Source organism: Rhinoderma darwinii, chromosome 13 (genome assembly GCF_050947455.1).
Source record: "Rhinoderma darwinii isolate aRhiDar2 chromosome 13, aRhiDar2.hap1, whole genome shotgun sequence".
NCBI lineage: Eukaryota > Metazoa > Chordata > Amphibia > Anura > Rhinodermatidae > Rhinoderma > Rhinoderma darwinii.
In genome coordinates, this window is record NC_134699.1 from 29,405,493 (window position 1) to 29,428,654 (window position 23,162).

General features: G+C 41.9%; 1 protein-coding gene across 1 annotated transcript in view; it reads left to right on the plus strand.

Annotated features, from left to right (window-relative positions):
• VAT1 (vesicle amine transport 1) overlaps nt 1–18,926 on the plus strand; it is a 36,501-nt gene extending 17,575 nt beyond the window's left edge. The window contains exons 2-6 of the mRNA XM_075845806.1: nt 9,394–9,601; nt 11,577–11,747; nt 12,134–12,223; nt 12,950–13,191; nt 18,273–18,926. Of these exons, the coding sequence (XP_075701921.1) occupies nt 9,394–9,601; nt 11,577–11,747; nt 12,134–12,223; nt 12,950–13,191; nt 18,273–18,374 (813 nt within the window). The 3' untranslated portion in view covers nt 18,375–18,926. The remainder of the gene's footprint in view (nt 1–9,393; nt 9,602–11,576; nt 11,748–12,133; nt 12,224–12,949; nt 13,192–18,272) is intronic.
• The last annotated feature ends 4,236 nt before the right edge of the window (nt 18,927–23,162 follow it).

Sequence of the window (23,162 nt, forward strand, 5' to 3'; positions counted from 1 at the left end):
ATAGGGCATGCACCAGGCTTTAAATCTTGTTGCTAAATCTGACACTTTAGCTGTGGGAGAAAAAAAAATGTGAAGAAAATACAGACCAACAAATCGGCGCTGCTAAACTTGAAATGAGGATGACTGGAGTAATAAGAGTTAATTTATTGGAAAGGGTTCAGACATCGAACAACTGATGTCTTCAACTTTAGCTGTGGGGTTTTGTTTTGTTTTTCTCCAAAGGTCTGGCTTATAATGGGCACTGGATTAACCGCAGAACATCCCTGTACTAAAGTAGTGAACTTGAGCTTTGCCTGTGGCACACAGGTGGCTAACGCTTCATATTTTATTTCAGTTAACAAAATTCTTGTATGTCCATTCTTAAATGTAGGACTGTTCATGAACTGCTGCGCCCATCATGTTTTCCTGCCGGCATCAGTGATTTTTTTCTAATCTCTTAACCGAAGTGTTTGAATGCAGAATGAGGAATCGTGCACCGGCTCGTGGCCTTTTGGGCCCTATATATAGCTGGATAAGTGTTGGTCAATTAAATATTAAAGGAAATGACAAGTCGAACTAGTCAAACATTCATGCTTGGAAACAAACTGCAGCATATGCCGTAGTGTGTAACTTTAGAATGCTGCTGGCTACAGATACGGTACAGTGGGGTTAACTGGGGGGGCGCAGAGATCACACATCCAGCCCTACAACATGGCACACACCACTATGAATAGACATTGAGCTGGGCTGGTGGGGACCAATTTTGTTTGGGCCCAGGGTCTTCAAAGCCAACTCTAATCGGGTAGATCATTGGACTAGTTCAATGTTATGCTGGAGCACAGCCAAGTAGTGGTCCTTGGATTTGTACTTTTCGACAATGGGAACCTGTGAGAAGGGACATTGTGAGATGTATAATACAATGTTGGTGACTGAACAATATAATGAACCCTCCTAAATAGGAGTCAATAACTTTGACATCCAATGCAGAATTTTGTATATTCATTGTTCAAAGACCCTGTTGAGATGCCCTCTGTTGCACCCACCAGCAAAAGCTCCCAACATGTACCTCCGATGGAGGATGGCACCATAGCTCACTGTATAGGCTTGCATTGATAAGTTGCCCATTGGGTACCATTGTAATATAAAAAGACATATACCATGTGGAATGCTGGGAGTTGTAGTTTTGTAACCATTGGAGACTATGGACTTGGCAGATGGTATTTTTTCCAGTCCCTTTCTTAAGGTGTCCTACAGTATGTTACAGACCAGAACAGCTACCGCTTGTTGCTGTTCATTGTATAGTTGTGGAGGAACTTTTTTTTTCTTGAGGGCAGGACTTTGCTGGTTTAAATGACTACTGGCACCTACAATGAATAGAGATCTGATTCATGCAAAATGGCATTCGTTAGTACAATCCTCACTGGTTTCTCCTGCTGTTAATGACTCACAAGACTTTTTCATTCTTGTATGTGAGAGGCGGCTGTGATGATCTGCTCTACAATAGGGTCTGTGTCTGGTTCCTGCGCTCTCTGGATGGCTGAAAGAATTTGAAGAATTGAGCAGCAGGGGAAGAGGTGAGGGGGAGGTGAGGAGCTCTCATATTCTAGTGTTAATACTGGGTGAGGGCATTTCAACGCTTTCTGGTCTCCATTGGCATGGTTCCCCAATATAAACGCTCGTCCATTGTTCATCGGCTGATCACATGTTAATGCAGCAATAAATTATTGCTGTCGGCAGCACATCTGTAAACATGATGCAAGTGCACGGGGACGAACGATCGCTTGTCCCCATACATAACGATCATTGCTCTTCATGAAAGGAGCAAACAAGTGACCGACAACAAGCTGTCCGGTGCGTGTGTGTGTGTAACACGGCCCAAATTGGTTAAACTTGGGTTACTCAGTTTACTATGGAATGTCTAATGAAAAGAGAAACACAATGGTTAAAAAAAGAAAAGCTTGGAAAGTAATTTCACTACCAACAAAGTCTGACTCACTGGTGACCTCTTCTCTAAATGGCTTGGCTTTCCTTTTCTTCTCCATCGTCCCATACCACCCTGTTGACTTCTTACAACTGCAGAGTTTTCTGCCAATACATCTTCGAGCCTATCCTCTGCCATCCTGCTGCTGCTCCAGGTGCCCCAATACTATACTTAAAGTGCTCCCTAATGCCCTTACATATTCTACTATCAAAATAATAGTGCCTGAGCATACAGGGTCATAAGATGCCAGACCCAAGAGGATTTTTATTTTATTTTCTTTTATGATCCACTCCTGGTTGTAGCTTAAAATAAATGACATATGAATAAGGCCTACCAGAATATGGAACTGTAACTTCATCCCTGCTGTATTGCATTAATTAAGCAGCGCTGTTTATTGCAGTCTCCGTTCTGTAATCACATTTCAATAAGCCAGACTCGCCCACCCCTTATTTGCTTCATTTAAACCGATTCCATCTGTTGAGCTGCTCTGTGCCCGTCAACAGGTCTGGGCAGATTAGATGCTGATCAATAATTAGATGTGCACCTGAATCTGTCACCCGAAATACAGTGAAATATTAAGTTGTAGATCAACGTAGCAGCTTTTTTTTTTTCTGGGGGGGGGGGTTAAATCGTTAATCTCGTGCTCGGTCCCAACTGGCCCATGTAAAAGGGCCTAGCAATCGGCCAACAAATGCTTGTCACATCTTCATGGCAGCAAAAATGACTGTCAGCAGCACGTCTCCCGGTGTAAATGGGATGTGCTGCAGACAATGGTGCAAACCGTATTTGGACGAGCGATCTAACATACTATTGTATCAATCTGCCTGTGTAATGTTTCAGATGGTGCAGAGGGGTTAGGGTTCAAAAAATGGAACTTAAAAAAAATAATTTATTTATAAATGTGGATATCTTATACAGAAAGTAAATTTGTACTTGTAAATTACAGCATAGGGATAGCAACTTCAAAACGGTGTTCTATTTGGAGCAGCCACCCTTTTACCGCTTATAAATAGAATTAGACTACCCTATCCATTAGACTACCCTATCCATTAGACTACCCTATCCATTAGACTACCCTATCCATTAGACTACCCTATCCATTAGACTACCCTATCCATTAGACTACCCTATCCATTAGACTACCCTATCCATTAGACTACCCTATCCATTAGACTACCCTATCCATTAGACTACCCTATCCATTAGACTACCCTATCCATTAGACTACCCTATCCATTAGACTACCCTATCCATTAGACTACCCTATCCATTAGACTACCCTATCCATTAGACTACCCTATCCATTAGACTACCCTATCCATTAGACTACCCTATCCATTAGACTACCCCTTTTAAAATGCACTTAAGCAACAATGACCCAGCGAGTATCATGCATGGGTCCGATTTTACTTTGGGTTGCTGGAGAGGAACATTGGAGGGACACTTTAAACTAGCAAAGACTACTGGGAGTTCTGCTCTGCAAAACTCTGAATGCAGCCTCTGGATTATAATCTAGGTTGTAACAAATGCTCTGATCTACAGATTTATGTAACTTTTTGTAAATACACTTCATTATTTATCTCTCACTAAGATATAGGAAGATAAGCATACTCTCTAAATTGTCAAGTACCCTTTGTAACTTGTTATGGAACGAAGCTTAACGTCCATTCCTGGCTGTTCTGTATATAGGGCTAGCAGAATGCGGTTTACTTGTCGTTTGGCGCTACCTCGAGCAGCTGAATGGCTTTATGACCTCTACTACTTTTAGTGACTCCATAGTTCTATTTTAGTCAGTGTATTGCAGCAACAATTAGGTAATGCTTTTTAGAAGTCCTTTTTGGGTGGAACATGGAGTATTTGCATAGTAAAAGCCTGTTCTATAACCAGATTATAACTGGGTAAATTGACATCCCAAGTTAATTACATTTTGCTGCACACTGAACTCTGCTATACAATGAACTCTTGCCAGTGGAATAAAATATCTGGAAAGTGACCAATGGCTTTTTGTCTGACTTGAGCCGAGAAAAATGATCTCTTGCACTGCCTAATTCATACAGGAAGTGTAAGTTGGCCGAGTTTTATTTCTGTAACTTTGTGGAGATGCAAGGAGCCTGTCTGCAGCACAGAACTTAACACTTTCTGGACTTGATAGTACACATGGATGAGCTTCCAGAAAAGTGCAGCACTATGAAAACTGCTAATGATTTTGTGACCGTAATTTGCATACTGTTAATTTTAGGTGTCCATGCAAATTCTGTGTAGTTACTGCCACTGGGTGGCTCCCTTGTAATCTGCTGTCCACCTCCTGTTAAACAAATTTCTTCCATAGTTAGAGCAGAAAGTGGGGGATGTCTTCACCACCTGCCCATAGAAGTCTATGGGGAGGGGGGAGCAGGCGCAGATGAGACACGGGCGGTAAGATTTATCACCCCAGTACTGGATTCTGTTAAACTGCTCATTTATTGCTGTATGACCTCCTCCATGCTGCAGATGGTGTGTTTTTGTTTTTTTCCCTCTGTGCAGTGTTTAGAAGACATGATGGCAGTTAGGCTCTGCCCACTAGCTCAGAATGGAAGAGGAAAACTGCTAAATAATGCCACGTACAAGTCCTATAGTAAAAAACCGTTATTCCTCATTTACACACCAACTAATTCTAGAGTGTATGACCTGTACGTTAACTTGAGAAGATGTGTTGTCCAGTAGGTACGAGCATTTTGTGTCTGATGGGATGACTTTTCCATTTAAGTTTTTACAAGTGGTTGTGCTGCATAGTCTTGTGTTCTTGGACCTGATCTACTACACGTTGGAATTATGTATATTTTAGCCACGTGTGGAAATTCTATCTAAGCTTAAAACCATTATTTCCTAGATACAAATGGAGCTAGAGTTCCACACTAGTGACGCATTCCATGGAGATCCTCCTGCTGGGGACAGATTTACAGGTTCCACAGTCTCCAGGTTGCATCTGCCTTGTAAATCCTATACTGTTACTCGAAGAATGCCAAGCCCTGAGCTGTCTGTTTTCATCACTTACAGATTGGACTGATTTTGGTTTTGCCTTGTTGCCAAATATTAATTAAAAGCCCCAGTTCTCGATATGAGCCGAGCTTGTATTAGAAAGACTTGTGCCTGATAAACCGGTTGTGCATTTGTAACATCAGTTTTTTTTTTTTTTTCTTAAATCCACATAGGAAATATTTAAGGTGATCGTTCAGTCCCTGGTGGTCCTTTGCAATGGTTTAATCACCTACTAAATGGATTGGTGCTAGAGATCCTCAGCCAAATGCCTGGTATAGTAATGTTGTAGAAGCTGGGTACAGAATTGGTGTGTTCACCATGGTCGGTGGTTGGGTACTATATAGTAAAACTACTTTAGATAATGGTGCTAGGCTTTGTAGTGGAAAGGTGTCACCATGGGAAAGCCACCACTTGTCAGTCATTACAGAAGTCAGAGGAGATGAGTTCTTTCATGTGACTGTGGGTAATACCTCAAGCCACAAACAAGATGTGGTATAGCCTCCTTTCTAATAAAATCCCACCCTAGTTACATGGATTTCTATACAAGTTGGTTCAAGCATCCCAACAAAACAAGTCGTGGCAATCTGCCATTGGAGCTGTGCCGCTAAAATGGGCTTTCTGTTGGGATTCCGGAAACTGTACAGTCTACACTCCTAACACACTAGTTATTCCTTAAAATGGGTTTATCAATATTAACCATTGGACAGTGACTGTATGGGGGATATACCCCTTTGTCGAAGGCTATGACAAAACTCGACCATTTTAATTATACCTTTCCAAGAGAAATAACGGACATCTTAATGCAGAGTTCTATAGAAATGTTTTACCAAGTAATGTCTGGAAATCTAACTGGTTCTCAAACTTTAAGGGTCAATTCACACATTGCGTAAATACTGCAGATTTTCTGCAACTGAATTAGTTGCAGAAAATACAGTAGCAGCAAAGTGGATGAGATGGAACAAATCTCATCCACACGCTGCGTAAATACTAAGCGGGAAATCTCAAATTGACCTGTGGTGCGTCTGTTTATTCCGCAGCATGACTATTGTATTTGCGTAAACGCAGCTTTTGGTTTCCTCATTGAATTTAATGGGGGTAAAACCCACAACAAATAGCAGTTTTTGTTTTTTGGGGGGGTGGTTTGCAGCAATTCCACCACAAACTGCTATGTGCTGCAGTTTTCTGCAGTGGACATTTCAGGCAAAAAAACTGCACCCCAGTTTGGTGTGGTTTTTTTTCGGCCGGGATTCCCTGCGGCGCACAGGGCGATTAATCTCCAGGCTTTTACGCAGAATATCTGCCCTGTCTGAACTCAGACTTGAAGTGCTAGAAAATTAGCTTTTGTTTCTCGCTCAACCTGGTCCTTGTCTTTTATTTTCCCTAGCATGAACGCTAGTAACCCAAACTGTTCTCTAACCTCAGTCGTAAATTCCACTTTCCTTGCTCTGTTTACATGGGAGGTGGAATGTTCTATCCGGCTTTGGCTTCGTAGCCATTGTGCAAATGGAAAAATCTCACCCTTTGAATATCTTGCCGTTGATGAGTTGGCTGTTGTATGGCTGAATTATCTTGCTCCAAACTTGTGAGTGCTTCAGAAGTGGTCCTGCATTAAATGCTCTAATGTAACTATATAGACTATACTGTCCCAGCCACACTGCCAGGGTCTAGAAGATGCCAATGCTGTGTAATTAATTGTATGTACAGCGGAGGGAAATGTGGGGTGTCAGCAGGCATGTACTAAAAGTGATATTCCAGGTGAGTTGGCCAATTTTCACAGCTCCAAAATTGATCCTACATAGGTGATCGCTATGCTGAAGCTTTCTGGTCTTACTCTAGATCAGGGGTACTCAACTACTTTTAGCAAAGGTCCACTTATCGGGGTCTCTGTAAAGGTCTGAGCTGAACACCAGTAGTAAAGATTTGTAGATAGTGCCACACACGGCCCTCCCCTTCTAGATGGTGCACCCAAACAATACATTTAAAACTTCTAATCACCTAGCCCCGTTCCCATGACCAACAAATCTGCTCTGCAGGCTACCATACTAGGCCTGCAGCCTGAGATAGACGAGGCCCTTGTGTAGGCTGGCATGATGTAATGACTTTGTGCTGGCCTGCGCAGGGATCCTGTCCCAGCATCCTATAGGCTGCAGGACTAACGTGGCCTATAGCCTGGTTGGTGGCAGAGCAGAAAACTGATAGCTCTGCTCTGCCATAGTATTGTATTGGTGTCCTCAGGATGCCAATAAAACAGTGTGGTAGTCTGCCAGGGATCCAGAGCACCACTGCCCAGTACTAGCAACGCCACTGGTCCAGGCATCTTCCATCTGGGTTTGGACCGCAGCCCGCCAGTTAAGGACCCCCTGATCTAATTACCTCATGGTTAATACCCTCACTGCCCATGATATGGGGACATGATCCTGGTCAACTATCTAGTATTGAGAAATTATAAAGAACAAGATGAACCATGTCCTGAAGAAAGGTCAGCACCCCAAAGACTTCTGCATCAGGGGTGTGATGGAAGAGGCAGGACTTCAGTTCTGTATGTACCGGGCTTCTTGGTTTATTACAAAATACTACTTGGATCTTGGCCAGTGTTGACTCCAGGAATTTAGTAATGGGTCAAATTCACTTTAAACCCAAAATTGAATACACTTTGGTCTAAATATCTACCTGTAGTGTGCAATATCTTATGTGGGGAACAAAGATGTGATGTCTAGTAATGCAGAAACTATCAGCTGGTTTGTTTTGTCTAATGCTCTGACTCCAACTTGGGAATTTTTTTTTTTCTTTCTCACTTTTTAGATGTGGCAATTCAGAAAAGTTTTGGTTTGCCTACACATGATCTGTTAACAGACCAAATCTCCTGACCTAATGCTCACTTCCTATGCCACATTAACCCTTGTCCAGTTCAGATGACTATTGAAGATTGCTGTTGCCACATAGATCCCCCCCCCCCACCCCTCTCCGCTGACTGCACTCTCCATGTGATCTATTGAAGTACAAGCCGGTTGCATCATCCTTCTGTGGGTTTAAAAAAAAAAACAAAAAAAAAAAAACTATACCAAGTGAATTTTGCACAGTATATAGTGTTTGATGGGTGGGGGTGAAATGCTGACCCAGGACTTCTGCATTTTGAAATGTTAAACCTTCACAGCGCTGCTTAAAAATAGAATGTGTTATGGTACAAAATTGCCACATTTCTGCTGTGCACGGGAAGATGAAATCTGGTGGCAGCGTTTAAGTGCAGGACGTGCTGCTCCATAGTATCCATGTTTTCAGATACCCTAATCAAAGCCATATTGCGCTGGCATAATTTAGTACATATTCAATGTCCTTGCATGCAAAGACCGTTAATATGTATATAAACCACTATGCTGAGCAACCCAAGTCCGCACCAATGAAAGTATCTGACCTAACCTTGTCCATAAGAACTTTATTTATGTACCTTAATCCCTAGTGGAGCTCCCACACAAAGGCCAATTTCAAATGCTTATTTTGTATTGCAGGCTGATTTTGGGTTTACCACATTTGATAAGCTCTGAACATGCGCCAAAAATACAACCAACTTCACTGTTGAGTAGGGAACATTGCCGGGAGGGCAGAGGAACCCAAGCCTGTAAACATGGCGCTCTTGGTGCTCTGATAAATGGATGCGACCGGCTTATTTCTGAAGTTTACGTCTGGGGGAACCTTTAGATTGGTTTGCTAAAAACTGTTGTGGCTGAACAATGTCTGTGCATGAAACTGACCCGCCATCTCCCAATCCATCTGTTAGAAGCAAATCCCTGCTCTTCAGTGTGCTCTGGTTTGGTTTCCAAGGTGCAGAACATTCACTTACTGACCTCAAACTGTCAATTGGGTTTCCTGAAAACTGTCGTGTAAAGGTTGAGGCAAAATCTGCCCATATGTCTGAACCCGAACTGCCTCTCCGTACAGTCGGGTCTTTGTTTTTTTTAGTCCACATAGGCTTTTATTATGCAGACGCCAATTGGAACGTCCCAGTATATATTTGACATGGAACAAAAAGATGTGAACAGTACAAGATATACTGTTTACAATATGGAATATTATTTTTTTTTTTTTTGAGGAATGTTTCTAGAATTGGCCGAGTTATCACAGATTTACTGTATAAACCACTCTCACAGCTATTGGCTGGTAAGTGGCTTAGATAAAACTGCCCATAAGTGGCATTTATGCTTGTGTAGCACAAACTTCTTTCTTGGTGTTGTGTATGACCATCTTAAGATACAGTAAAACCTCTTGACGACCACTCAAAATTGTGCTGAAAAGTGGGGTGGTCTTATCAAGATGGGCAGCATGTATAATATATGGTGGAACTGAATCTGTCAATCTGGCCTGGAGGAAAAGGTTGGAGGTTTTTTGTTTACCTTAAACTCTTGCTTTCTGTTCTTCAGGTTGGAGATAAGGTGATGGTCCTCAACCGATATGGTTTATGGCAAGAACTTGTCACTGTGCCCGCCATTCGCACTTTCATCATGCCTGAAGGGATGAGTTTTGAAGAAGGTGCCGCCTTCCTGATAAACTACATCACTGCCTATATGATTTTATTCCACTTTGGGAACCTTAGACCAAAACAGAGCATCCTCATTCACATGGCAGCAGGTAAGTCAACAGGGTTTAATGGTTTTGCAATGTTTCAACCACTGTACAGTCCCATATAGCAGAGGCGAATGGCAGCGCAATTTTGCCAGGTATTAGTGGCCACTGTGGTTAGGAATGGGTTACGAGGCAGCTCCTACACTGAACCAGCAGAGACACTTAGCCCTACTTATTCTCACGTTTCTACTTCTAGTAGCCAGGGTAGAATCTTGGTTTTAAATATAGATTACTACTACTTCCTAATAAAATTATTGCCAACCAGGAACACGTGATTCTCTGGCTTTTTTTTTTCACCCACTTTAAAGGGTGTAACAGAATGAGGCCTGACATCCTCTTATAATGGCGCATTCCTAAGAATGACATCACTTCCTGCTTTATAATGGCAAGTGGTTAACATGCTTCCTTTCTTTCCTGCCCGTAATGATGTCTCTTCCTGTCCACTTATGGTACTTCCTGTTTAAGTTGAAGCATTGTACAGGAAAAGAAAATAAATCTGACTACAAAGACATCTAAACAAAAAGTGAAGGGACTACCGCCTCTTTTTAATCAGGGCAGCTTTGCAGTGTTAACTTTCAGCTTGATATCTATGTGTTATGGTGCTTTTCCTAAAGCGTTACCATGGACTCTGCAGCTGTGAGTCCGCTTTAAAGGGTGCCAGTCACTACTTTTGATCTCCAAAAACCCCTAACACTGCTAGATAAGTGTTCAAGCTTATATCCTCTTCACCTATGCTGGCGATCATACTTTAAGCATAACACGCGCTGTATATGAAGGAGGGAAGTGTCCTGGATTCTCTACTGTAAACCCTCTTGTGGGGATAGCCCGTTATGATGCAGGAGACCGCTAGATCAGTCACTCGAGTGTTGGAGGGTTAATAGTCAAGAACCCAGGACACTTCCCTACCTAGCAGACACTCTGCATCACATTAGCATATGGCACATGTGCTATAAAAACTACATTTTCCAAGCTATGGAGTATGATTGTCATGATGGGTGGATAAGAGTTTAAACATGCCGATCTAGCGGTTTTGGGGGTCAAGTGGTGACTCCCTTTTGTGTAGCTATAGTTCTTATTGTAAACCTGTAAATTGACTGCTGAGCACTCTCCTGGTGAGCCGAGAATCTTCAGAAGTTGATTTAACATAAATTTCTCTTATTTGTACTGATTTTATACTTCGTTGATTTTTCACCATTCACACCCAAAGTTAAAACTAACAATTCTGCTTGTTCCTCCTTGGAATCTGTACGTGGCTTACAGTAGGTGCACTCCAGACATTCATGTGACTGAACAGCTGAGCTTTAACTAACGATTATCTGAGCTCCCACAATGCACTGCTCTAACACAATCCAGCACCGTTCTGAATTTTAATCTGAACACAAAATATATAAAGTACAAGATAAATCAAAGTATCTACAAATACAGACATTGTTCAATATATATTTGTAGATGCTTTGATTTATCTTTTACTTTACAGTGTAGAATATTATAAACCTATTGGGAAAATTGTCTCTGCTGCTCATGTGCCAACATTGTGTGTGTGTGTGTTTTCCTCTCCTCTACCTCACCTCAAATCTTAATCCACCGCTGTAGTACTTTTATCACACCAGGTCCTTCAAAAAAGTGTCAGGACATCACAATGGTCCTTTGCTGCCTCTCATGCACAATGTATGCATTTTTTACCCACACGTACAAGGAATATGTGAATTCCAGGAATTTATAGAACAGATGACACGATCTGATTGTTGTGCAGAAAGTACAAATACTCAGAGAACTGACCTCGGTGACCCTACAGAAAATGGTTTAATGTGGAATAACCTTTCACGTTCCCTCAACCTTATTATGCCCAGAGCATTCTTGTGGCTGAGGTGGCCATGTTCTGTTCCACTGAAGTTCAATTATAGTAAAGTGCATTTTTATCTTTATTACATAAAGACTATGAAGACACTCTGCCAGGTCACTCAGTTTTCTCTCTCGACAGGTGGAGTTGGTACTGCCACCATTCAGCTCTGTAAAACTGTGAAAGACGTGACAATATTCGGGACTGCATCTGCTTCCAAGCACGAGGCTCTTAAAGAGAGCGGAGTTACTCACCCTATTGATTATAGGACAAGTGACTATGTTGATGAAGTTCGGAAAATCTCCCCCAAAGGTAAACTCTGGCATATTGTCAAGGGAAGTACTGTAGAGTCAGAGGTATAACCGCTTATATTTATTAAGAACTGCAAGGTCCTGACTTACTACTTAATGTTGGTTGTGGGCAAATTGCTCAGTTGGAATCTGTTAAGAAAATGGGGAGCCGTATCACAGTTGCTTATGTAAGTCTTGTTTATATTTGCAACCATTTGATGGCTATAGCAGAAATAAACTTGGTGTATCTCTAAACCACTGAGGAAGGGTGAATTTTACTTTTGGAGGGGTTACAATTGGACTGGGCTGTAGACTCGTGGTTTCCCTACATGAAGAGCGCTCCACCATTGTAATTTTGTACATCTATTCTGCCGCATCAACTTAAGCTTTTATTTCCTTTTATTCTAGGTGTAGACATTGTCTTAGATCCCTTAGGAGGATCAGACACTTGTAAAGGATACAACTTGCTAAAACCCATGGGGAAACTGGTCATTTATGGTGAGTGTATTCTTTGAAGTTTCACACTTTCCTCCAATGGTCTTATACTTGGCTTTCTGGTAAATACAGCATGAGCGAATATGAAATTGCCTGTAAAGTGTCCGCCAGCTTTTTCTTAGTTAGCTGTATTCATTTTTTCGCGCATGGTAAGTGACAAGCGAACAATGGCGCCTGAGCTCAAGGCTAAATTTTAAATCAAGAAGGTCACAAGTTAAACCTTGAGACCGCTACATCCATGGCAAACTTCTCGCTCCCCTTCACTGCTCTCTGCATAGTTTAATGTGCTACAATATCTATTGTGGTATTCTGCATAGGCATTTCTCCTTGAAGAATAGAAGGTTTTGTTCACACACTTGTGGTTGGATGCTCGGAAGCTTGAGGGGATGGGATACAAACTTTATACTATTCTATTTCCGCACGACTTGCAGGAGACCTTGGTTGCATGTTAACCCCTCTTTTTTAGAGACTAACATCCATGCATGAGTAAATGGCCTTAAATACCCAATAGTTCTAAGACTTGAGGGCACTTCTCGCTTGTAAGGGGAGATCTGGTCAATTCAGCAGCATTTCCTTAGAGCCAAAATCACTAATAAAGCAAAGACCTTGTTTTCTGTTTGTTAAATTCTGACCCTATAAATACACAAGTGCGTTGACAGTATTTACAGCTTGCTAGAAGATACTGGAATTATATACTCATACAGCCTTATTTATTTTATTTAAATACAGGGGCTGCCAACTTGCTGACTGGACAAAAGAAGAATATAATGGCTCTTGCCAAGTCTTGGTGGAACCAGTTCAGCATAAACGCCATGCAACTGATTGCATCAAACAAGGCGGTGTGTGGATACCTTCTGAGCCGTCTGGATGAGGAAACGGAGTTACTTGCAGAGGTTATAACTACACTGCTTGATCTTTACAAGCAGGGGCAGATCAAGCCCAAAATTGACAGTGTATATCCTTTTGAGCAGGTAAGCAAGACACCAACCTACTTGGCTAAATATTTAGAGCTTAGCCATGGCCAAAACCCAGTAACATACTTACTTTTCTACACTAAGGAACCCCAGATAAATCTTTCGCAAAAAACTGCTTCCTCATAGCTGGAGCGTGGTGTGGGCTGCCATATTTTTATTTTTTGTAACCGTGAATAAGGTGATGGTTTACCTGAACACCCTACCACACTTCCTGTTGAAATGCGTCTGCTCCTTAAGTGGCCGTTTCCCTAACTACAATGGAGGATTTTAAACCATGATTATAAAATGTTCCATCTTGTACCTTTGGGTATTTGCTTGTTGTCGTAGGCTTATCCAAAAGACTAGTTTTGTTCACATTGACATGTGCACCCCAGTAGTCCTACATTTTCCTAAATCTGAGTAATTCAATGACTACTCCTGTCTTGCTTTAGAAAAAAAACAGAACTCCTGCCACTTCCATCCTTCCTATTTTGGCTGCACTTTAAAATTTTCCTTTTTTTTGAAAATACAATTTCTATATGGATTATTTATAAAAAGTTGACATTTATATACATTTTCGTTATAAAGTTGTCATTTGTCACTATTGGAGTGCGTACACTTCTGTGGTAGCAAGCAACTGGCGCTCCATGGTTTTGGTTTTTCCCAATAAATAAACTTTCACTCCGTGCGCTCCTGCAAATTTACCATGTCGTTGGTAATCCATTCCATGAAGCCACTAGACCAGGAGCACCTACTTAATGTAATTTAACCCTGGCATCCCATAGATGAATCGGGTTATAAATCCCTGACAGTCACTATAGTAGATTAGGGAGTGCTCTCTTTTTAACTTAACCCAGTTTTTGGTTTTATAGACACTGAATGCTGTCAAATAGAGAAACTGACTGACCGTGCCCCCTAATGGCTGCCGAGTATTGAATGACCTTTACAGGAAACTTTTATTTTTGAGACACTGTCTCCAGCCTGGTACTGGGACACTTGGGCAGTTGGTGTCATGTCAAGTTGCAGTTCTCATTGTTTATAATCTTCCTTTGAAGTTTTCCAAAGGAAGTGTAAGCCTGTGCTCTTCTGCACTTCCATTTCTGAGACTATCTCTATTGCTTCCCCCTGTGCTGACATCTGGCAGTTGCTCCAAGAAAATCCAGATGTCTGTACTATGGGGACACTTCCCTCCATGTTAAGAGAACTTTAGCTGGTTCCACCCAGTCTCCCACAAGCAAACACTCCTTTCTAGTTTGTTTTAAGAAAAATGTTAACCTCTTGGATTGTTTTCAGAATGAATATCAAATGACAGACTTGACTCTTTACTACACGTTCACTTAAGCACTGTTGAAATCACACAATTGAAATAAAGTTATTTTCCGTGGTGTTTTTACAATTCACTGCAATCTGCAGACAAGTATAGAAGGTTCCTTTTTGCAGCACTGGGACCATGGGTTGGGTTTCCAGACTAGTATGACATCTGAATGGAGTATCACCAGAGCCAGGAGACATCTAGACAGGGTCTCCACTAACCATACAAAACCTAGTGGTAGGTAAATGGTCTTCTATGGATTTAAGATATGGGTATTTGTTCTATAGTCTTCACATTGTGCAGTGTCTTGTTCGTCTCAACCCTCTATGGAGGACCTTGCAATGAGATTAATGATGGTTTTTCTGTCCCACCCTGTACTGTCATGTACATGGTTCATCCCATTGTTCATAGCGAAGACTTCCCATGGTGGAAAGGATAAACCAATGCATATGCCTGTCTCTTCTCAGTTGCTATGAACATTGGTACATCAAAATTGGTTGGTCAGATATTTGGAATTATCTCTTTGCCTCTTCAATTGATCTAGCTGGTTGAAAAGCTGGACTCTTACTATCATAAGTAATAAAATATTACATTTGTGCTCATGCTTCTTGTGATGACATTAACATTTGGGCATCCTGCACGGTTTTGCTTTATACATGGAGATCTAGTCCTGTGACTTGTTTCCTAGCAACATAAAAGGTCACTTGTTCAATTCCTGTTCTTTCTACAAATAGGACTCCGATTTTTACTAATCTATAAGCTAACAAAACAGGTCCCCAGTATAAACACCACTATATGGCCGAATTCCGATGAATGTGGGGAGACTGAGAAACGGCCATGTTTCACGTCAGAGTTGCCCCCGTGTGGGTCCCGTTTTCACAGATCCCCATAGACTTGAGTCTATCGAGGGATCTGTGAAAATGGAACAAAATAGGACGTGTTCTATTTTTCCACAGACCCTTCACATGGTCCGTTGAAACAATGGCCGTGTGAACTGCCCCACTGAAATACAAGCGTATGTGTGATGGACGTTTTAACAGCCGTCACATAGCCGTATACCACATTCATCTGAGTTCAGCCTTGGCCTGTTTTATGAATGCAGTTGTAGGAAGACTTCCCACCACTGGTCAATGCAAGACAACATATTCAAGTACACCAACTAAACTGTTCAGAAGCAAAACTTACATTCTAGTGATCTGTTTGTGAGGCTAGCTGCTGGGGGCGAAGCTCATGTTAAGCCCAGCAAAAAAATAACATAGAAATTGGTTTACCCCTTCTAGGCTTTGCCCCATATTCCATAATCCCTGCAAGGTGCCCAAGGAGAAATTATTGAACTGGAAGTTAAGTCTACAAGATTGATTGTGACTTTAAGCATCTGTTTTAGTGTAGTCAACTTGAGTAACTTAGGCTGAACTGGATGGACTTATTTAAAAAAAAAAAAAAATTCCCAGCCTCCCATACTATTATCCTGTAATGTTTATCCATAGACAGGCAAAATACAATGTTCCTCATCTTGGGATTTAATTCCTTCCCAACTCAAATACGGCATTCAGAATAAATCCCTGGATCAACGACCCATCTACAGTAATCTCAATCTTAGAATTTATATATTCCAAGAAAGGCATCAGTTTCCCTTAGAATTTCTGTGGATTCTGTTACCCATTGAGGCTTGCTATAAGCCACCAAATATATTGTGTTCTCTCCATGTATTTTTACCCAGAGAAAGTTTAAATGATCTCTTCAATCACAGAAATCGTCCCGTATTGTGGGCTTTTGACAGGACTTAACGTAAAGCCAAACCACTGCCCTTTCCACTTTTGCTGTGCTTCTTCCTGAGCAGACAGTAACCCAGTCATTGCTGTCGTACCGTTCCTTGGACATTAATTCCAGTTCACCAATGTTTATTCGTTGGGTTCTAGCATAGGTCGGCATACTATTTAGAGGTTTAAAAAATAAAGACTACTTCACTATTGTAACCCCTCACTCCATTCCACCCCATCCCTTTCCCTAGTTTAAACACTCTACCAACCTCCTATCCATCTTTTCCCCAAGAACTGCTCCCTCTTCATTCAGGTGCACCCCAACCAAGACCCTGTAGCCATCCAGTTCTCCAGAAACCCAACCCCACCTTTCTGTGGTAGTTCTTGGGCCTGATCTCCTGCTGCCTTTGGTGTGGCATGTGGGGTACAGGTAGTTAAGAAAATATTAAACTATTGTATGTAAATCCCACAGAGTAACTCAAACACAGTATTGGAGCTTTAACCCGTTGGTGACCGCCAATACGTCTTTTAACAGCGGCGACTAACGGGCTTTATTCTGATGCATATGCCTTTTTACGGCACTGCATCAGGATAAAGTAAACAGAGCAGGGAGCGTCAAATCTCCCTGCTCTCAGCTGCCAGAGGTAGCTGAGGGCTGGGAGCGTCCCTGCTCTGCCGGGTGAGATCGATATTAGTATAGATCTCACCCGTTTAACCCCTCCGATGCGGTGCACAATAGCATGCACCGCATCTGAGTGCTTTTGGGGAGAGGGAGGGAGCTCCCTCTCCCACAGACACCCGGCGATACGATCGTCGTCTCTGTCTCTAATGGCAGCCGGGGGCCTAATAAAGGCCCCCTGGAGGCATGACCTAGCAGATGCCTGTCAGTTTTAAACGGACAGGCAGTAATACACTGCAATACAAAAGTATTGCAGTGTATTATAATAGCGATCGGAGAATCGCATATTATAGTCCCCTAGTGGGACTCGTAAAAAAGTTTAAAAAAAAGTTTTGTAAAGTTAATTAAAAAAAAAAGTGTGAAAAAAAATGAAACCCAGCTTTTCCCCTTACAAAATGCTTTACTATTAAAAAAACCAAAATAAAGTTACACATATTTGGTATCGCCGCGTCCGTAACGACCCCGACTATAAATCTTTTACATTATTTAACCCACACGGTGAACGCCGTAAAAAATGTAAAACTATGGAAAAATTGCTGTTTTCTGTGAATCCTGACTTAATTAAAATGTGATCAAAAAGTCACATCTACTCCAAAATGGTACCAATAAAAACTACAAGTCTTCCCGCAAAAAAAAAGCCCTCACACAACCGCATCGGTGAAAAAATAAAAACGTTACGGCTCTTCAAATATGGAGACACAAACAAATTTTGAAAAGTGTTTTTACTGTGTAAAAGTAGTAAAACATACAAAAACTATACAAATTTGGTATCGTTGCAATCGTAACAACCCGCTGAATAAAGTTATTGCGTTATTTATATCACACGGTAAACGGCATATATTTAAGACGCGAGAGTGGTGAAATTTCAGTTTTTTCTATTCCCCCCCCCCCCCCAAAAAAGTTAATAAAAGTTAATCAATAAACAATATGTACCCCAAAATGGTGCTATTAAAATACAACTTGTCCCGCAAAAAACAAGACCTTATACAGCTATGTCGACACAAAAATAAAAGTTATAGCTCTTGGAATGCGACGATGGAAAAACGTAAAAAATGGCTTGGTCATTAAGGTTTAAAATAGGCTGGTCATTAAGGGGTTAAATCTCAGCTATAAACGTTCCATTTTGTCTGCAAGGGGATTTAATTTTGATCTTGGCTTCTAGTACATGCTACAGTATGGCTGCTGATGTATCGCAGGATGGGGGATTTGAAGGAATGGGACTTCTGCCAAGCATGGTAACCATAAACTGGAGATGCTCCTTCATTGTTGATCTTCAGACAAAGTACCAACTAAATGCATAGCTTATCTGTTTATATGCCGTGTTTAAGGTCCTTTTTGTTTTCCATAGGTGGGTGATGCCATGAGACAGATGCAGGAAAAGAAGAATGTTGGTAAAGTTATCTTGGTCCCTGAAGTGCCAAAGGAAGAGGCAAAGAAGGAAGAGAATTAAAGGGATGAGCTGCAGAAAGGAGCAACAAACCCTGCGGATTGTGAAACTGTGTCCTACTAATGTATGTGTGTGTTTGGGGGGTGAGTGTCCGACTGAGCCCTACTGTAAGATGACGTCTAACCGTCTGCTTGCCATTGGATGCTGTTGCAGAATTTGGCAGTGAGCGGGTTACACCTTAATGCCAATCCAATATGCGGGGCATGCATTTAGAGAAATCTTACTGATAAAATCTGTAAACTGCACAAGATTTAGCAAAATGAATCCTGAGCCGAGCTGCGGGGACTTTGTTTTGATTTAATCTTCTGCAGTTATAATTTTTTTGAAGGAGAATTTTTCATTGTGGTCCCTTCAGGTCTTTACACAATAACATTCCAGGTATTGGGTTGTGATCTTACTGAGGGGGCGGTTAAAGGGATTTTTGTTTTTTTTTCTGTCTCCACCGTCCATTTTCTAGGTCACTCCATACTGTATCTTGCTTAACTCTTCGTTCAAACTGTGGTCGCGATCATGTTTCATTTGATAAATAAATGTAATCCTCTTGTTCTGCCATTATCACTATTTCTTTGACGTTCTTTCTTGTTGCAAAGTGTTTTATCATGGGACCAATTATGAGCTAGTTGTGATAGGTCATCAACCGATTGTAAATGGTGAGTAATTCATGGCACCGGTGAGCGTTTGTAGGCAGACACTTGACTTGTTTCAATGCCGTATCTAATTCACTGAAGTTTGCTAGTTCATTGATTATAGCCGGCATATGTCCTGTCAAGCACAACACACCCAATGACTGCGCTAGAATCTAGTCTGGCAGTCAAACTGTAGCATTTTCCTTTTGTATTAGATTTTGGTAACTTATGGCCTCTTGGCCAACACGATCTCCATATAAAGACTAGATGCTTGATTTGTTGTGAGCTTTAACTCCTGAGCTCTACTCGGGTTTGAGTTTTAGGTAGAGATCCCATAGGTATTGCTTGCCATAAGTAGGGAATATGAGGCTGTACGAGCTTGAAACCTCATTCTGGATGGGCTATAGAATTTCCTTCATTGTGCCACCTACCGTACAGCAATGTTTCTCACTGAGGTGCCCCCCAGTTGGTGAGGTGCAACTCGGGGGAACCTCCACTGGGTTCAGGAGACAAACTTCAAGATTGATTTGAAAGTTTGGCAATGACACCAGTGGTGAGGCACCAGTAGAACAACACTGAGAAGCTGCGTCTTACAGGGACCATATTTGAAGGGTAAATTGCACTAGACTTTGATATTCTAGTTGAGGTCAGGAACCGAAGACTTATTACGTTTTTGTGCACAAATTGCTGGAGAGGACCCTCAAAATATGGTAATGGGAGAAGACTACTACTGCTTAGCAATGACCAAGTAGAAGGTCTTATCTTCTATACATGGTGGCTTTGATTGTGGGGGCCAAGACTTGGGCTGTGTTCACATCACCGGTGCACTTCCGTTGAGGTGTTCAGTCTGAGGTTTGTCAGGTTAACCCCTCAGCGGAAAGGCAAACGGAAACCTAAGCGGCCGTTTGCATCACCACTATCAATGGCGACAAACCTTGCTAAAGGTTTCCATTTGTCACCGTTTTGACCGGGTTCCATTTTTTTTTTTTTTACTGAATCAATAGCAGTCAACTGCAATGTTTCCGTCATTGAGATCAATGGTGATGCAAATGGAAACTTAGGTTTCCGTTTGCCTTTCAGTTGAGGGGTTAGAGGCTCTGTCACCAGATTTTGCAACCCCTATCTCCTATTGCAGCAGATCGGTGCTGCAATGGAGATAAGAGTAACGTTTTTTTTAAAAAAACTAGCATTTTTGGCCAAGTTATGACCATTTTTATATTTATGTAAATGAGCCTTTCTAATGGACAACTGGGCGTGTATTGTGTGTGTACATCGGGGCGTTTTTACTTCTATTCACAACGCCCAGCTAGTAAAAGAAGTATCATCCACTTCTCTTCACAATGCCCAGCTTCTGGCAGTGCAAAGTTACAGCGTGTTCTCGCGAGATCACGCTGTGACGTCACTCACTTCCTGCCCCAGGTCCTGCATCGTGTCGGACGAGCGAGGACACACCGGCACCAGAGGCTACAGTTGATTTTGCATCAGCGTTTGCAGGTAAGTCGCTGTAGCTAGTTACCTGCAAACGCCGATGCTGCTGCAGAATCAACTGTAGCCTCTGGTGCCGATGTGGCCGACACTATGCAGGACCTGGGGCAGGAAGTGAGTGACGTCACAGCGTGATCTCTCGAACACGCTCTGTGTCTGCACTGCCAGAAGCTGGGCGTTGTGAAGAGAAGTGGATGATACTTCTCGTCAGAACGCCCAGCTAGTAAAAGAAGTAAAAACGACCAGATGTACGCACATAATACACGCCCACTTGTACATAACTTTAAACACGCCCAGTTGTACTTTAGAAAGCCTCATTTACATAAATATAAAAATGGTCATAACTTGGCCAAAAATGCTCGCTTTTTTTAAAAACAAAATGTTACTGTAATCTACATTGCAGCGCCGATCTGCTGCAATAGGAGGGGTTGCAAAATCTGGTGACAGAGCCTCTTTAACTTGATGGGGACTCCCGAGGGAAGGGCAACAGTGATGTGAACAGTCCCTTACTTTTGAGCCTCACCATAACAAGCAACTCTGCTGCAAACATTTGTTGAAAAACCGCTACCTCAGGTGCGAGGAGCTCCTCAAATCACTTCAGCACCGCTCGACCATTGTGCCCCATTAACCCTTCTGGGATCTCAGCTCTGTAAAACTAAACTGGTTTGCACAGAGCTGTTAAATACAAAGATTTTTTTTTTTTTTCTTTTAGAATAGCTGTAAACTGATTCCAGAGCATGGGGTTTCTATATAGGTCAGTTGTAGATGTTTTAATTGTATTGGGTACAAATTGTGAGTTGGATACCTAGGTCGTACCATGCTAACTCGAACCTCGTATTTATCACTTGCGTGCCAAACCTAGAAAGCCTTGCAATCTGGAAAGATTTCCTTTAAAGACCAGCAGCAGAAAGTACATATACTCATTAGTTGCCTTATTTCTGAGTGTTCATTAACACCAAGATTTTACTAAGGTAGCTCTTTAGCTGGACCACTGCCAGTTGTTTACCAATGTGCCAACTTGCCACTCTAGGGTGCCAATAAAAGTAACCCTTCTAAACTTGAGTACTAACTTGTGAATTTGTAAAAACCTTCACGTTCAGTTTGTAAACATTAGATAGAGGTGGTTCAATAACCAAAAGTGCACGTGTTCCTGTGTCTGACTTTTGGCATGATTAAAGCACTTATTTTGCAAGGTTGTATATATATTTTTTTTTAAACACAACAATCTTTCCAAAATGCTGGGTCTGTACTCCAATAACCAGTTACTACAGGGATTCCCAAAGGGCTACAGTTTAGCTATTCATATCAAAGGGTTTCATTGACTGGGATTCTACACCTAGACTTTGGATTGTTTGGGGCAACTGATCTCCCTAGTTTTGCAAATGCCTTTCTTTAGCTGCAAAAGTTTATGGCTGAAGATCTCCACATGATTACATAATATTGTAAGGGCCGGGGAATATGGTCTAAAGCACAATGGGTAAAATGGCTTTTGCTGTAAGATGATGCAGTGACCTTCAATAAAGCCTTTACGCCTTTCCAAAAATGGCTCTTTAATTTCATCCTAGACCTGTAGCCAAGACCCATAGCTTTTCCTGCAATCATTGGCTAGAGAGGTCTATGGTAAAGTGTATAGTAGGCACATTCCCCAGTTACTGTATAAGGCATATGCCTTGGTCTCTAGGCTAGTCATGAAGGGTTTTTGTACACTAGGTAGCCGTTATAGAGTTTTGTAAAATCCCTAAACAAGCTTGGTGCCATCATGCACGGACCTCTCCTCCAAAAGAAGTCAACTATAAACCTTTCTAGCTCCTTAACAGTAATAGAATATATAGTAAAGCAAAACCACTGTTCACCACTGGAATATGTAGTCGACCTAGAACATGGCCTTGGTGGTAAGTGCCAAACTATTGTGTAGTTGGACTAAGGCCCATACGTGAGGTCTTCGTTCACTCGGCCGAAAGCATGAACTAAAATGTTAGACCCTTACATTTTTAAAGCACAGGCTGGACGAAAATGTTTAATAAAGAATTTCTATCTGGCTCTTTGTTGGACTCTGACCAAAAGGTCCAGTTATTGCGACAAGTGAATAGTTTTGTATAGATAGTAACTTGCTGAAAAATATCCCATAAACACTCAGCTGAGGCTACAACTGGCTACTGGTCAGCTGTTTAAGGAACGCTTCTTGAGCCAATGGTCAAAATTGTAATGTCTGGCCTATTTAACAGGTGTCCTTTGGTGCTCTTCCCAGCATGTTTTACTAGCTGAGGGCTATGAAGATCTCTTCTGGCCACTGGGTTAGGAAGTTGCTTTAAGGCCCCATGCCCACTTCAGTCGTTCTTCAGGGTGCTAGCCGGTTTTTCTGACAGCTAGCACACTGACCCATTAATTTCAATGGGGCCATGCACACTTCAGTTTTTTTTGACGGTCCCGTTGCTCCGTTCCGATCAAAAGTAGAGCATGTCCTACGTTGGTCTGAGATTCCGTGACTGAGGCCCATGCAAGTCAAGGGGGCCGTCAAAAAAACTGAAGGCATACGGAAGGCATCCGTGTGTGATGGAGCCGTTGCCTAGCAATGGCCGGGCGGGCAGAAGTACATCAGATATATTACACTAATCGGCAGCCACTTGTCTATCAATCACTGATAGAGAAAAGAGGCTGCTGATTAAAAATAAAAAGCAGT